The sequence below is a fragment of the Camelus ferus genome, chromosome 8 (assembly GCF_009834535.1).
Source record: "Camelus ferus isolate YT-003-E chromosome 8, BCGSAC_Cfer_1.0, whole genome shotgun sequence".
NCBI lineage: Eukaryota > Metazoa > Chordata > Mammalia > Artiodactyla > Camelidae > Camelus > Camelus ferus.
In genome coordinates, this window is record NC_045703.1 from 52,203,660 (window position 1) to 52,218,367 (window position 14,708).

General features: G+C 39.7%; 1 protein-coding gene across 1 annotated transcript in view; it reads right to left on the reverse strand.

Moving 5' to 3' along the window:
- Positions 1–9,905, reverse strand: part of TXLNB (taxilin beta) — a 43,718-nt gene extending 33,813 nt beyond the window's left edge. The window contains exons 1-2 of the mRNA XM_006188500.3: positions 9,760–9,905; positions 7,073–7,525 (exon numbers count right to left, since the gene is read on the reverse strand). Of these exons, the coding sequence (XP_006188562.2) occupies positions 7,073–7,511 (439 nt within the window). The 5' untranslated portion in view covers positions 7,512–7,525; positions 9,760–9,905. The remainder of the gene's footprint in view (positions 1–7,072; positions 7,526–9,759) is intronic.
- Positions 9,906–14,708: the final 4,803 nt, after the last annotated feature.

Genomic DNA, 14,708 nt, shown 5'->3' on the forward strand with positions numbered 1-14,708 from the left:
CCCCAAATTTTCATCCCAAGAATCCATTCTTGTTACTTTCCCCTCATTTTCTAAATATTATAAGGAATTTTGAATGTTTTAAAAATATTCAAAAGAATCAAAAACACTGACATTATGAAAGAATAAAGCATCCATTTCCCCATGTTAATTAATAAAAAAAGAAGCAAACCAGCCCATCCAAGTATCTACCATGAAACAGCCAGCATTAGTACACGGAGCTTTAAAAATTCCAGCCCAAAGCAGAGAAACAATACAGGCAGACTTAGTCTGCCCATTTGGGGGCTTGTTTTTGTTCTTTTAGTGCCTCTTTCCTGTCTTTTTGGTGGGGAACCAGTTCTCTCATTTCTGTGCATGAGCCCATTCCATGAAGTTTGAGCAGAAATGACTCTGATCATATTTCCTAATAAGCAGAGAATAAAGTCAATACACAGAGAAAATGGACCCAAGACATGCAAGGCCTCTTCCACAGGCCTTGCTGGGTCTCCCTGGTTACAGGCTTAGCCTCCCAGCAGCTTCCCTTCTCCCACCCAGGCCTTAATCTCCGTTGGCAGTTTCATTTTCTGTTCCCAGTTGGAGTTTATACTACATTTAAAAACTCATCTGTTCATGATTATTTGACAGTGAACCTCAGATTCTTTTCATTCCCCATTGTCCTTCCTTTTGTCTTGTTCAGCTCAGACTGCCCAGTTTGCCTTTCTGTGGTGCCTGGAAGTCTTGTCTGTCGGTATCCACTGGGCTGAGTGTTGGGAGGCAGGCCTACGTGTACTGCTGAGTGTATCTTTGCAAGGGTCCAGGTGAAACAACCTTCCCATCCTCACCTACCTGTGACAGGCACCTTGTCTAATCAGAGTAGGGCGGACAAGCCACACAGTGGAGCCCATATAAATCCCGATATAAATCTGTTTGAGAAATATTAACAACTTTGACAACGTCTCTCCCAAGAACAGTCATTTCTCCTTTGCTGGAATTTTTGCCTTCATCCTGGAGAGGCTCTATCATGGAATTAGAGTTACCAAATGAAATGCAGGACATGGGACATACTTGTACTAAAAAAAATTATGCTTTGTTTATGTGAAATTCAAAGTTCCCTGGGTAGCTTGTATTTATTCATTTGCTAAATCTGGTAACTCTAGTGGCATCAAAGAATTTTAGGTTTAGAAGGAACTTCAAAGAGTACTCAGACAACTGGTTAATTTTATAGATTAAGAATCGAAGGCCCAGAGAAGTCCAAAGTTACATAATTAGTGTTGGCAGAGCCAAGGCTTGAATCCAAGGTTTGTCTACTTGCTCAAAATCACTCCACTCCATGTGAAATTTTGATGCCAGAGAAACCTAGAGAAATAAAAGGAGACTTAAAAAAAAAATGACCTCATTCCTAACAGCTGATTTCATCTATCTTTGCTCAGTGAGTCAGTTCAGGTTAGAAACAGGGCCTGAGACAGGGGAGCATGTGGGTGTGAGTGGTGCCCCACCAGGAATCCAAATGACAGCCTGTGGCTTGGCTGTAATATGTTGCCTTGAGATTGATAATTTCTGCTGCCCCACCCCCTTCGGGCCTGTGCTTTGAGCTATTTCTGCAGCAGCGGGTTGGGCCCTCCCCTTACCCTTGTTTTCAGTCTGTGGAAGGTACCCACACGATGACTGCTGTGCTGAGTTAGTGTCATCTATTAAAAGTACTGTTGGTCAGATTTGGCCCAGGACCCAGCACAGTGTTTGGCCCATGGCAAGAGTTTAGTAAATGTTGGTAAGAATGGAACAAATCAAAACCAATCTGTGCATGCTAACATCATGTAAATCAAGTAAGCACTGTCCGGAAGACAACTTTATGATCAGCTGGAGGACAGACAGGTCTTACTCTCACCTGTGACATTTAACATATGCTTAGCATACCTTTCAGTGTGAGTACTGACATATAAAACCATTATATGTCTCCTTTGGGAAAGATAGAAACACCTGAGTGAGTCTGATGGGTCTCTTTTTCTCTCCGCATTCAGTTATCTTCTCTCCCTTTTGTTTTCTTTATGAGAAAAGGGTTTTTTTTGTTTGTTTTTTGTTTGTTTTTGTTTCTTTTTTGTCATACTCATTGAGGTCTGTTTCTGCTCCCATATTCTGTTATTTTGTATAGAAGGTTAACATTCAAATGCATCAGTCTACCCTTCAAAAATGATTTCAACATGGAGGGACCTAGAGGTTATCATACTAAGTGAAGTAAGTCAGATAGAGGAAGACAAATATCATATATCAGTTATATGTGGAATCTAAGAAAATGACATAAATGAACTTATTTACAAAACAGAAACAGACTCACAGACATAGAAAACAAACATGGTTGCCAAAGGGGAAGAGGGGAGGGATAAATTAGGAGTTGGGGATTAGCAGATGCCAACTACTATGTATAAAATAGATAAACAACAAGGTCCTACTGTATAGCATAGGGAACTATACTGAGTAGCTTGTAATAACCTACAATGAAAAAGAATATGTATGTATAACTGAATCACTATGCTGTATACCAGAAACTAACACAGCATTGTAAATCAACTATAGTTCAATAAAATTTTTTTAAAAAGTGATTTCAACAAAAAAATACAAGAAATTGGAGACAGGCATGTTTATTAGAATCCACAACTTTGTGACATCAGAGAGCTTAGTTTTTAAACTCCCATTGGTTTTCCTGGACTAGAGTGCTGTGTGGGATTACCGTGGAAAGGGGGAACAGACAGAGACTTGCTCATCTTCTTAGAAAGGCTGTAATTATAATTCCATGAAAATGCAGTTATTTGGTGACAGTGTCATATACAAGGGGAAAAATCAACTCTCTGTGTTTAAACTACTTGCAGTTTCTTGGCTATCACTATAAAAAAGTTTCTTAAAAAGAAAAAAAAAACTTTAAGGGTCTAATAATTAGGAGATTATTCCAGGGAAAACAAAATAAAGCAAAACTTTATAATAAAATAGAAAAATATCAGAAAAAGCAGAATAAATGCATCCATTCCCAACTTGGGTCAGAAGAGAGCCCTAATCACTTTGCTCAGGGCATATTTTTCTCTCCCATTCCACTCACGCCTCTTAAACCCTCCTCTCTTTTCAGGATCTGTCCTAAGTGTTAGTTTCCCTATGAATCTGTTCATGAACCCTTCAGTGTCGGTGGATTCCTCTTTCTCCTAAATTCCTCTGGTCTTCTATCATCTGTTCCAGAAAATTTAGCATTTGTATCGAAGCAACAGTTTATTTCTCTGTCAGAGTGAAACTAGATATCAAGTTAGAATGGATAAAACAGACTGGGAAGGTGACCATTGTAAGGCAGAGTAAGTAAATGGTGGAAAAGATTTTAGAAAACCAGTGTCCTAGTCAAGGGGCCTCTCAGAAGGCAGAACTGAAACTCACCTGTAACTGGAAAGACAAAACCCATTAACTGAGCTGCAGCTCAGTTGAATGCTCCTCAACCAACATACTGATTATTTTTATATATCTTTGGCCCTATACTATTAGTGCCTTCCGGTCTGCCTCCTTCTTTATGACTGATCTCACAATCACTTTATTTGTTTGTTTTGTTTTTGTGTTGGCAGACTTTAAAACTCTCTACGCTTCAATTTCCCTGTGTATAAAATTAGTAGGTTAGTCTGACCAGGTAGATTCTGAGCTCAGAATGGACCTGTGGATCGGCTTTGTTTTTCTCTTGGATATTATGCTTCAAATCTATGATCTCCTCCTCAATCAGTTATCAACCTAAATATCAGAAGGCATATTACCCTTTATCATTGTTTCGTGCTTATTACTATGTGGTGCACATCATGTTGACACACATGGGATTAATAAGACATCTGTGAGCAGGAGGATGGGGTGGGAGAAGCAAGGGGGATACTTCGATGTTAACAGGACGTGTCATGGTGCTGTCTAGTGGGGAATCTGTTTCTGTTTCAGTTCAGATTCCAAGGAGAAAGCAACTCCACCAACTAAAGAGATTTTTAAAATGTTCCCTAAACTGCTCTGGTTTATAGTGAGTGTGTTGACTGTGGGAGGATACGCAGCCTGTAGAAAGAAAACAAGCCCTGAGTGCTTGGGTTTTAGAGGTGTTTCCCAGATATTCAAAGGTGTTCTGTGAAAGAAGGGCGTTTTGGGTCCAATAGGTTTAGGAACTATTGTAAACCATGCCCATCACTATTGGAGATTTTCATTGTTGTCTGTATTAAAGGTCAGAGGATTCTGGCAACTAGGAAACTAGCTTGGTCTGAAATGTCAAATATCTCAAGGTATACACTTTGGAAAATTTTGGGTTAGAGAGTCAGAACATTGCACCATCTCAAAAATACCAATAAAGCAAATATTATCCTATGAACTTAATAAAGACTTATCTTTGATCAAATACATAAGCAAAGACTAAGGATATATCTTCAGGTACAGACTGAATGATGTACTAAAAGTCTATAAAAGCTCCAAATAGATTCTAAAAGGAGACCACAGCTGACACTTTATATTTTCTCCAAAAGGGTGCAGGAGGCATTTCTGAAGCACTGGAACCACTGCTTCCACAATCTGTTTGTGTCAAAATTACTCAGAGTGCCTTGGCCACAATCCAGACCTGCCAATTCTGAATCTCTGTGCTCAGGAACAGCATTTTTGACAAATTCTGCATTTGATTCCAATGCACAGGTAAGTCTGAAATCATTGGTCTAGATGACAGCGTAATGTCATTTAACTGATAAATAACCAAGAAGTCTGTTAAAGCCACTTGCAGATAATTGAAATGATGTTTAAATGGTGTCTACATATTTAAATTAGCCTAAAAATGTTGTTTTAACTCAACTGTAGCTGAAATAGTACAATGTTTAGAAGAATATACTGATGGTGTTCAGAGGAACGGCATGAGGGTGTCAGCAGCTTATACACAGGTACTTAAGGTGGACCCACCCAGCCACTCTGATCACAGACTTTGGTTCTGACCAACACATTCAATTGAACTTTGACAACTTATAGACAGTGGCAGAATTAGTTGTGAAATTTTTTCTTTCTCTAAAATTTTTTTGATTATTTGGTAAGTGTGAGGTAAATACAGATTTTGAAATAACTCCTGGGAGACAGGGTAGAAACCAAAATCGGTCATCTTTAACTTTACCCCAGCTTTCTTCATACCCATCCCCCCATGACAACACATACAAATTCCTATGTAGAAGCAGTTTTAGAGTCATAAGGCAAAATGGTTAGGAGCACTTGAAATCATTCACCTCTGTGCCGTGATTTTGTATTATCTTATGGAAAGTTTAACAGTGACTAATGCAAAAGGATATTTCTGAGATGCCCTGGATAGAGAAGAAGAAAATAGCTCGGTAACACAGAGCAACTTTATTCTCTTTCCCGAAGTTTCAAAACACTAGAGTGGATCGAATCTTGGGAACTTGGTGTTATCTGGGTTAATCTTTATGCTGAGTGGTTCAAGTAGCTATTTGAAAGTGTCTTTTTAGCTGTTTTTGAAAGCATTGACAGCAGTGGTTTCAAGCATCATAGTGAGGTCTTATGCCGCCAGAGACATACTTTTGGGTTTACATATCACCTGTTACTGGAGTCTGGACCCAGTTCTGACTCCAACGCCCATGATTTTTCAAACTGCCACGTGGTCTTGCAGAAATGAGCAAGATGTGATCACTGTCTCGAAAGAGTCTCCCTCCAGCCTGGGAGGCTGGTACATAAATGACTGCTGCAGGAAACTTAGTGGAGAACCATGGAAAGTGATGCTAACTCTACCTGGGCATGTCAGGGAACGTATCATGTAGGAGGTGGTGTTTGCAGTGAGTGTTTCAATGAAATTCATCAAGGAAGACAGGCAGCGGGATTCTCATATTTGCAGTAACATGCTATCACTGGTAGCTAAAAAATGTACTCTCTCACCCTTCTTCCATAGCCATTCTTGGTGCTACCAATCCCCCATGCTCTCCTAACAATTCTCCTGTGCCTGTTCTAGCTCTTGTCCTATATAACAATTAGTGTGCATGCCTGTATTTCTCTCCAGAACTAGAGCTCCTTAACCAAAGACTACTTTTCCTTTGTGCACCTCATAAATACTAACCATTATTAAGTATTTGCTGAACCAATGAACTAATGATAGTAAAAATAGTTTCTGTAATTTTCAGCATTCTGTAATCAATACTCTTCTGAAGAGTTTTGCTAAATTAAAAAATACTTCAGAAATGTAGTTTGGAACACACTACTGAGTGATCTAATTGACAATCATTTTATATACAAAACCATCCCTAAACTCGCTCATTTATCATAGTAATAAATATTCATTGAGCACCTAGCATGTGCCATCTTCTGTTCTAGACACAAGGCATCCAATGATGTCCAAATACACACACAGTCCCTGCCCTTGAAATAAAAGAGCTAGTAGGGAAGAGATGGATTAACCAAATAATGCAAAAATAAATGTATATACTCAAATGCTGATAAACATCAGGAGGAAAGATAATATGGTACAATAGAAACAGAAAACAGGAAGACTGTATGGTGGGGCTAAGAAAATGCCATTTGAGTTGTGAGCTAAACGATGAGTTAAGTGTCCAAAGGGCAGAACTGGGAATGGGGAGGGATTTCTCAGTAGAGAAGATAAGACGTATGCAGGCCCCGTGAGGGGTGGAGTATGGCATGTTCAAAGAACTGAAAGAGAAGAGCAGGATGACTAGCTACTAGACAGTAGCAGTGACGGTGGTGATAGGGGCCGAGTGTTCAGGAAAGCGGTGTCGTGGGGTAAGTTGATGGGAGATAAAGCTGGAGAGACTGGTTTGGCTTAGACCATTAGGGGCCTAAAAGAACACGTTAAGAAGACTGGCCTTTGTCCTAAGAGCAATGGGAAGCCACAAAGGACAGAGGGTAGATGGGTAACATACTGAGCTCACTTTAGCTCTACTGGGGAGGAAGTACAGTACACACAGGAAGAGAAGATGTAGAGAGAGCCTAAGCGAAGCCATTGTAGTAAAAATCCAAGTATGAGACGTAGCTTTTAGCAAAGGTTGGAGGAAGTGCCCCCTTTTAGGAACAATTCAAAGAAAAGTCATACAATTAAAACATAATTACTTGCCTAATCCTTTTAGAATTTTCTTTTCCAACTTTTGCTCTTTATTGCTGACAGGCTCTTTGGCTGTGGGTGGCTCTCCAGAAGCTGCAGGTTCTCTCTCATTGTCTTCGGTGGGCTCCTCGCAGTCCCCATCCTCATTGTCGGGCGGTTCTGTGTTCTCGGGCTGCTCCTTGGCCTTGGTGGGGCCTTCCTTCCCTACTGTGCTGGCAGCAGACCCGTAGGTGTTGATGATGTCTTCCAGCTGTCGGTTCAACTCCTCAGAGACATCATGAGCTCCCGGTTCAGGCTGTGCACCTGCCTCCTCCTCCGGCGCTTGCAGTGGGGTTGGGGATTCCTGATCACCTTGCTTCTCCGGGCTGTTTTGCCTGGGTAATGCTGAACTGTCCCCTGCAGGTGTTGACTGTGGTTCCCCCGACAGCTGTACAGACTGGTTAGTCTCCATACTGGGAGTGGTGTCTGGTGGCAAGCACAGTCAGGTTGGATGCAGTTAACCCAGTTACAGTTAAATGGTAAGGCTATCCCTGCATAGGGCACCTACTATTTACAGTTTCTAACACAGAATGAATGTACTTCCACAAACCACTGATAGTGCAATTAGTTGGGTAGGAACAGTGAGAAACATCTTTTCAAACTGAGTCATACTATTAGCATATTTTTGGTTTCGGTCTTTAAATTTCAGAGGTATCTCCTATTATTGACATTAGCAGAGCAATTCAAGCTATCATTTTTCATGGCCATATTTGTCATTTTTCTTAGAATAGCCAATTTGGGCTACCATTCTCATCTAATTCTATATAGATTTACAATCATTGGAAATACGTAGATATATACATTTAAAATGTTTACATTTAAAACAGAGGGGTTTTTTTCAAAGTTAAGTCATTAAGTACAGAGCCATTGAACTTCACTAAAATGATTCATAACAATAACATTCTAAACTCTATTTTAATCCATATTAATATGAGTATATTAATATAAATTAATTCTTATATTGGAAAGAGGAGAAACTTGCTTTTCTGGCATTTTTCTTTTCCCAGATGAGCAACATGTAATTATCAATCAGAAAAACGCCTTTTTTGAGGTTCAAACCAGCACCATTTTTAGAATAAGAGAATGAAGAAAGGTATAAATTAGCAAGTGAACTGATGTAGAAACATGGTGATGCGCATAAAAATAATTCCTTGAATTTCTACACTTTTCTGTTCCAGTATAAAATCTGATTTTCTTTTAGAGAAAGAAAAACAGATTACAATTTTCTCTTTTCAGTTCAAGAAGCTCTCAGATAACGGTAATTTTTAAGAAGTCAAATGTCTAAAGAGCAGGGAGGGAATGAACTAGGGGAATGACCCGGGTATAATGTGGGCTGTTTGGAAATGGGGGTGAGGGACGGGCTGAGTCAGGTATTCTAAGGTTTCTGGCTAGCACCAATTCTAGGGTCGCAAAGGCTTAGGCCTTTAGGTCATGGTGTATTTTATTTGCAAACAACGTTTAATCAAGCTGCTCTAACTAGCAGCATAAAATTATGACAGGGGCCTCATAACGCACAGGTTTTGCTGCTGTGGTGGCATGAAAGCAAAAACAGAAACACACTGCTCCACACACTGCACAGCTGCCTGCTCCTGTGCTCAGAGCAGGTGACAGCAAATGCTTAAACACCAGCATGAATGGGAGATCCAGCGTACAGACACTGCCACCCACTCATGGCCCTCACCAAGTACTAGTTAACTTCCAAATAAGTACTTTTTTCTTTCACCCATTTTAATTCATCATCTTTATTATCAAATGACACCATAAACGTCTTCATTATCTTCATCCCTGGAATTTCTTTAGCCTGACCCCAGCTTGTTGGGCACACTTGTCTATATATAACTTAGGCTTCCCCTGAACTTGGAGAGAGACACACGGCACCTGCTGTCCAGCCAGAAGTTATTTTAAGCTCTTCTAAAAGGAGCCCTGGCCTTTAGCACTTCATCTTTGAAAATCAAGGGAAGAGATGACTTTGAAAATCAAATTGAAAACAATAAACATTTATTGGTTTAAATCCACATGTGGGTTTTAAAGTGTTAGGGAGTCTTCTGAAGGTGAAATAAAGTTTAAAGTAAAACAAACTTCAAAGCAGTAAATTTATAACTGACTGTCCATAGCAGTTTTAGTGGGGTTAGTCTAAATGCAAGTGTTTTGTTTGTATTTGATTTATTCTTCATTCATCAGAGGGCATAATCATTAAATTTTTTTTATTGTCCATGGATATCCTTTAAACCCATGTTCCACATTTACTTTAAAACAGAATAACTGACTCATTGTGAACCGTAGGACAACTCAATTCTTAAAAGTAGCCTCAAGACAAATCCATAAGAGAAAAAAAAAAAAGCAAAGAACTCTGTTACTTTGAAATTGTCTTTTTCTACATTAATTAATTTTACAGCAAGAAATTGTTTCTAAATTTTATCTTCTATAAACTTTATTGCCCATCTTTTGCTGCCTCTGAGAGAGAATTTTTCACTTGTCCTGGCAGTCCCAGCAGATTATCACGCACACATCCCTTCCTGAGCCAACATTTTAATTATAAATAAAACAATGGAAAGTTCTTCCACAGTTCAGTGGCAGTTTCAAAGCTGCAAGTTTCAAACACCACAAACCGCATCCTACATCTTCTCATAGGGCTTGGGGGGAGTGTTTGTCATACTCACCAGAAGGCAAGGCGCTAAGCAGAAAGAGAAAGGAGAGAGAAGAGGCAGCAGAACTAGTCAGAGCAGCAGCACCAGCAGGAGACAGGCTGCCGGCTGTGATCTTACAGGGAGAGAGAAACCACACACGCACACACACACATACACAGGCACCCAGGCTGCAGGAGAGCAGGGAGGGGGTGGGGAGAGGGGAAAGGAACATCGTGTGACACAGCAAGAGAGAAATACACCCAAGCTTCAGAAGCCGTCTCCTGGGCAAGTGTCTTAGCAAAGAGCAGCAGCTGGTAGATCTTAGCAGACTCCATGTTTGTCCCTTACAAGTGTTTCAGTACATCGCCTCTTTGCTAGGGCAACTTTTCACCATTGTTGTTCTTTGGGGCAGATATCAGTTCTTTTTACTTCGGGGTTTATTTCCAGTGTGGTCTATGATTCTTCTTTTTTCTTCCCCTTCATATGCTAGCTTGATTAGTGTCAAGTTTCTCAGAGGAATCATGGAGAAAGGAAAACAATGGCATAACAAAAGGAGTGGGCAGAAGCACTTTAATTCCGAAGTCATTGGTTGGTTGGTTTGTAAAACTTAAAGATTTGGACGGCTCCTTGGGCACTGGGTTTAATGCCATCTTTGTGTACATGCTGACTGGTGTGACCTCAGACCCCAGGGCTTACTCAGGTTACTGCCTTCACGTCTCAGATGAGCGCTGGGGGAAGCAGTCGCTTTTTCTTCTTTAGCTGCAGAGCTTCCCACCTTCCACAGCAGCTTTTCCAAGTCTTCCCCACCTGAAGCCCTCAACCTGTTCCCTGATCCTCCTCAGGAAAAGCACCTCCTCTTCATTCACCAGAAAATGCCTCTTTCTCTTAACCCGCATTCATTCCTTTTCCTTCTGTTTCTGAAGATGTGTCCCCACACTGTTCCAAAGTGGATTCCTCCTTGGGACTGGCCTGGCATAGTGACACCCCTTGCGATAGGCAGAATCATGCCACCAGAAGGACTTCCACATCCTAATCCCAGGAACCTGTGGCCATGTCACTTTACAGGGTGAAAGACTTTGCAGTTGCGATCAAGTGAAGGGTCTTGAGAGAGGGAGATTATCCAGAATTCCTGTGTGGGCCCTGTAATTATAAAGGGTCTTATAATTGAAAAAGGGAAGCAGGACGGTCAGAGTCAGAAAAGATTTGACGATCCAAGCAGAGATCAGAGTGATGGAGGGCCATAAGCCAAGGAATGGGGGAAGTCTCCAGAAGCTGGGAAAAGCAAGGAAAGAGATTCTTCTTGAGATCCTCCGGAAGGAATGCAATTTTGCTGACACCCGATTTCAGCCCAGTGAAACTCATTTTGGATTTCTGACTTCCAGAACTGTAAAATAATAAATCTGTGTTGTTTTTAAGCCACTAGATTTATGGTAAGTTGTTACAGTAGCAAAAGGAAACTAAAATATCCTGCTCCCAAGCTTTTTCCCACCCCTTTCTCCGAGTTCAGGGAAGGCGTTAAGTTATATATATATAGATGACTATCCAATAAGATTCAATAAATGGAGGTCAGGATAAAGAAATTCCAGAGGTGAAGACAATGAAGCTGTTTACTGCATCATTTGATAACAAAGTTGGTGAATTAAAATGGGTGAGAGAAAAAAGTACTTCCTTGTAAGTTGATGAGTACTTGGTGAGGGTCACAGTGAGTGATCTTCCACATTGGATTGTAGCAAACCAACCCATAGAGAACTCTCAGTAAATACGAACAATAAGTCAGTGCTTCTTAAATTTAAGTAAGGTACAGATTCTCTTAAGGGCCGTTAATGTTGTAATTAATTTAAAGGAAGAAAAATAACTCTCCATGATTGAAACAAGTTATTTTACCAATATGTACTAATATAAAAATAGGTATAAACTTCTGATGCTTAGTTATTATATGATACAATTTAAAACATTATTTTAAAATTTCCTACAAAATCAATAAATACAATTCAAATTAATAACATTACTTTTGTGTGACAGACAATATTTTGCTGAACCCATACTGCTACTTGCAACATGAATATGTACTGGCTACCAGTCCTTTTGAGTTCCTGGCACTCTTCTGCAGTGTGTTTTGTGAAATGGCTCAATTTCTTTAACACTTGGTCTGTTCAAATTATTACATAAGTTTCATTCATATGACCCGCCATGAATTTAATTGGACTTTCTTTAATATAAATATATCATTTACTACTCTTTCTCATTTCCTGCTGCTTGGAGCTAAGTTGACTAGATATACACATGATAGTGAAGGCTCCCAAACGACAGATATATGTGGTAACACAGCATGACACCTACTCAGATGGTCCAGGATAGGCTTACACAGGCAGACCTCAGGGATATTGCAAGTTCAGTTCCAGACCACCACAGTAATGCAAACATTGCAATAAATCAAGTCACATGAACTTGTTGGTTTCCCAGTGCATATAAAAGTTATGTTTACATAGTACTGTAGTCTGTTAAGTGTGCAATAACATTATGTCTAAAAAGTACATATTTCAGTTAAAAAATACTGTTTTGCTAAAAAATGCTAGCTGTCATCTGAGCCTTCATCGAGTTGTAATAATTTTGCTGAGGGAGGGTCTTGCCTTGATGTTAGCTGCTGACTGATCAGGGTGGTGGTTACTCAAGGCTGGGGTGGCTGTGGCAATTTCTTTAAAATAAGACAACAATGAAGTTAGCCACATCAATTGACTCCTCCTTTCACAGATGACTTCTCTGCAGCATGAAATCCTGTTTGATACCATTTTACCCACAACAGAACTTCTCTCAAAACTAGAGTCTGTCCAACCATGCTGGTGCTTTATGAACTAAGTTTATGTAGTCTTCTAAGTCCTTTGTTGTCATTTCAGCAATCTTCACAGCATCTTCACCAGGAGTAGATTCCATCTCAAAAAACTACTTTCTTTGCTCATCCTTAAGAGGGAACTCCTTATCTGTTAAGGGTTTAATCATGAGATTGCAGCAATTCAGTCATATCTTCAGGCTCCACCTCTAATTCTATTTCATATCTGCAGTTACTTCCTCCGCTCAGGGCTTGTGACCCTCAAGGTCATCCATGAGGGCTGGCATCAACTTCTTCCAAACTCCCATGAATGTTGATATTTCCACCTGTGAATCATGAATGTTCTTAAAGGCATCTAGAATGGTGAATCCTTTCTATAAAGTTTTCAGTTTACTTTGCTCAGATGCATCAGAGGAATCCCTATCTATGGCAGCTATGGCTTTACAAGATATATTTCTTAAATAATAAGACTTAAAATTTGAAATTACTCCTTGATCTATGGACTGCAGAATGGGTAGTGTGTTAGCAGGCATGAAAAACAACACTAATCTCATAGAACATCTCCATCAGAGCTCTTGGGTGACCAACTACATTGTCAGTGAGCAGTAATGTTTGAAAAGAAATCTTTTTTTCTGGGCAGTAGGTCTCAACAGTGGGCTTAAATTATTCAGTAAACTGTGTTGTAAACAGATGTGCTGTTATCCAGGCTTTGTTGTTCCACTGACAGAACATAAGCAGAGTAGATTTAGCATCATTATTAAGGGCTCTAGGATTTTTGGAATGGTAAATGAGCATTGGCTTTAACTTAAAATCTCCAGCTGCATTAGCTCCTAACAAGAGAATCATGCTGTCCTTGGAAGCTTTGAAACCAGGCATTGACTCTTTTTCTCTAGCTATGAAATGTCCCTAGATGACATCTCCTTCCAACGTAAGGCTGTTTTGTTCACACTGAATATCTGTTGTTTGGTGTAGCCACCTTTATTATCTTAGATCTTATCTTAACTTGCTGCAACATCTACATCAACACTTGCTGCTTCACCCTGCACTCTTATATGATGGAGAAAGTGTCTTTCCTTAAACCTCATGAAACAACCTCTGCTAGATTCAAACATTTCTTCTGCAGCTCTCTCAGCCTTCATAAAACTGAAGAGAGTTGGGGCCTTTCTCTGGATTAGATTTTGGCTTAAGGGAATGTTGTGGCTGGTTTGATCTGTCAGGACCACTAAAATTTTCTCCATATCAGCAATAAGGCTGTTTTGCTTTCTTATCATGCATGTGTTCACTGGAGTAGCACTTTTAATTACCTTCAAGAACTTTTACATCCCCAACTTGGCTAATTCGTGCACAAGGCCTAACTTTTGGCCCATCTTGGCTTTCAACATGCCTTCCTCACTAAGTTTAGTCATTTCTAGCTTTTGATTTAAAATGAGAAATGTATGACTCTTCCTTTCACTTGGACACTTAGACACCATTGTAGGGTTATTAACTGTCCTAATTTTAACACTGTCATGTGTCAGGGAATAGGGAGGCCTGAGGAGAGGGAGAGAGACAGGGGACCAGCTGGTCAGTGGAGCAGTCAGAACACACACAACATTTACCTATTAAGTTCCCTGCCTTATATGGGTGTGGTTTGTGGTGTTCCAAAAAATTATAATAATGACACCAAAGATCACCAATCACAGATCACCATAAGAAATATAATGATAATGAAAAAGTTTGAAATAGTTTGAGAATTACCAATACAAGACACAGAGACATGAAGTGAGTAAATACTATTAGAAAATGGTACCAATAGACTTGCTAGGTGCAGGGTAGCCACAAACCTTCAATTTGTAAAAAAAAAAAAAAAAAAAAAATGCAGTATCTGTGAAGCACACTAAAGCTCAGTGAAATGAGGTATGCCTGTACATATTTAATTAGAATTATAATGAATACAAACACTCTAACTAGTGGCTCCCAAGAATCCACCTGTAATCTGCCAGAGGCTCGGAGAACTGGAGAAGGTAACTAAAAAGACAAATTAATAGAGCTCACTTCTTTATTATAAAATCAACTTTTGAGCTACTATAAGGAATACATTTATTTTTTAAATAACATTTTAGTGTAACTATTACAAGAAAATAGTTAAAAAGTGAAACGATGTTAAAAGGCTTAT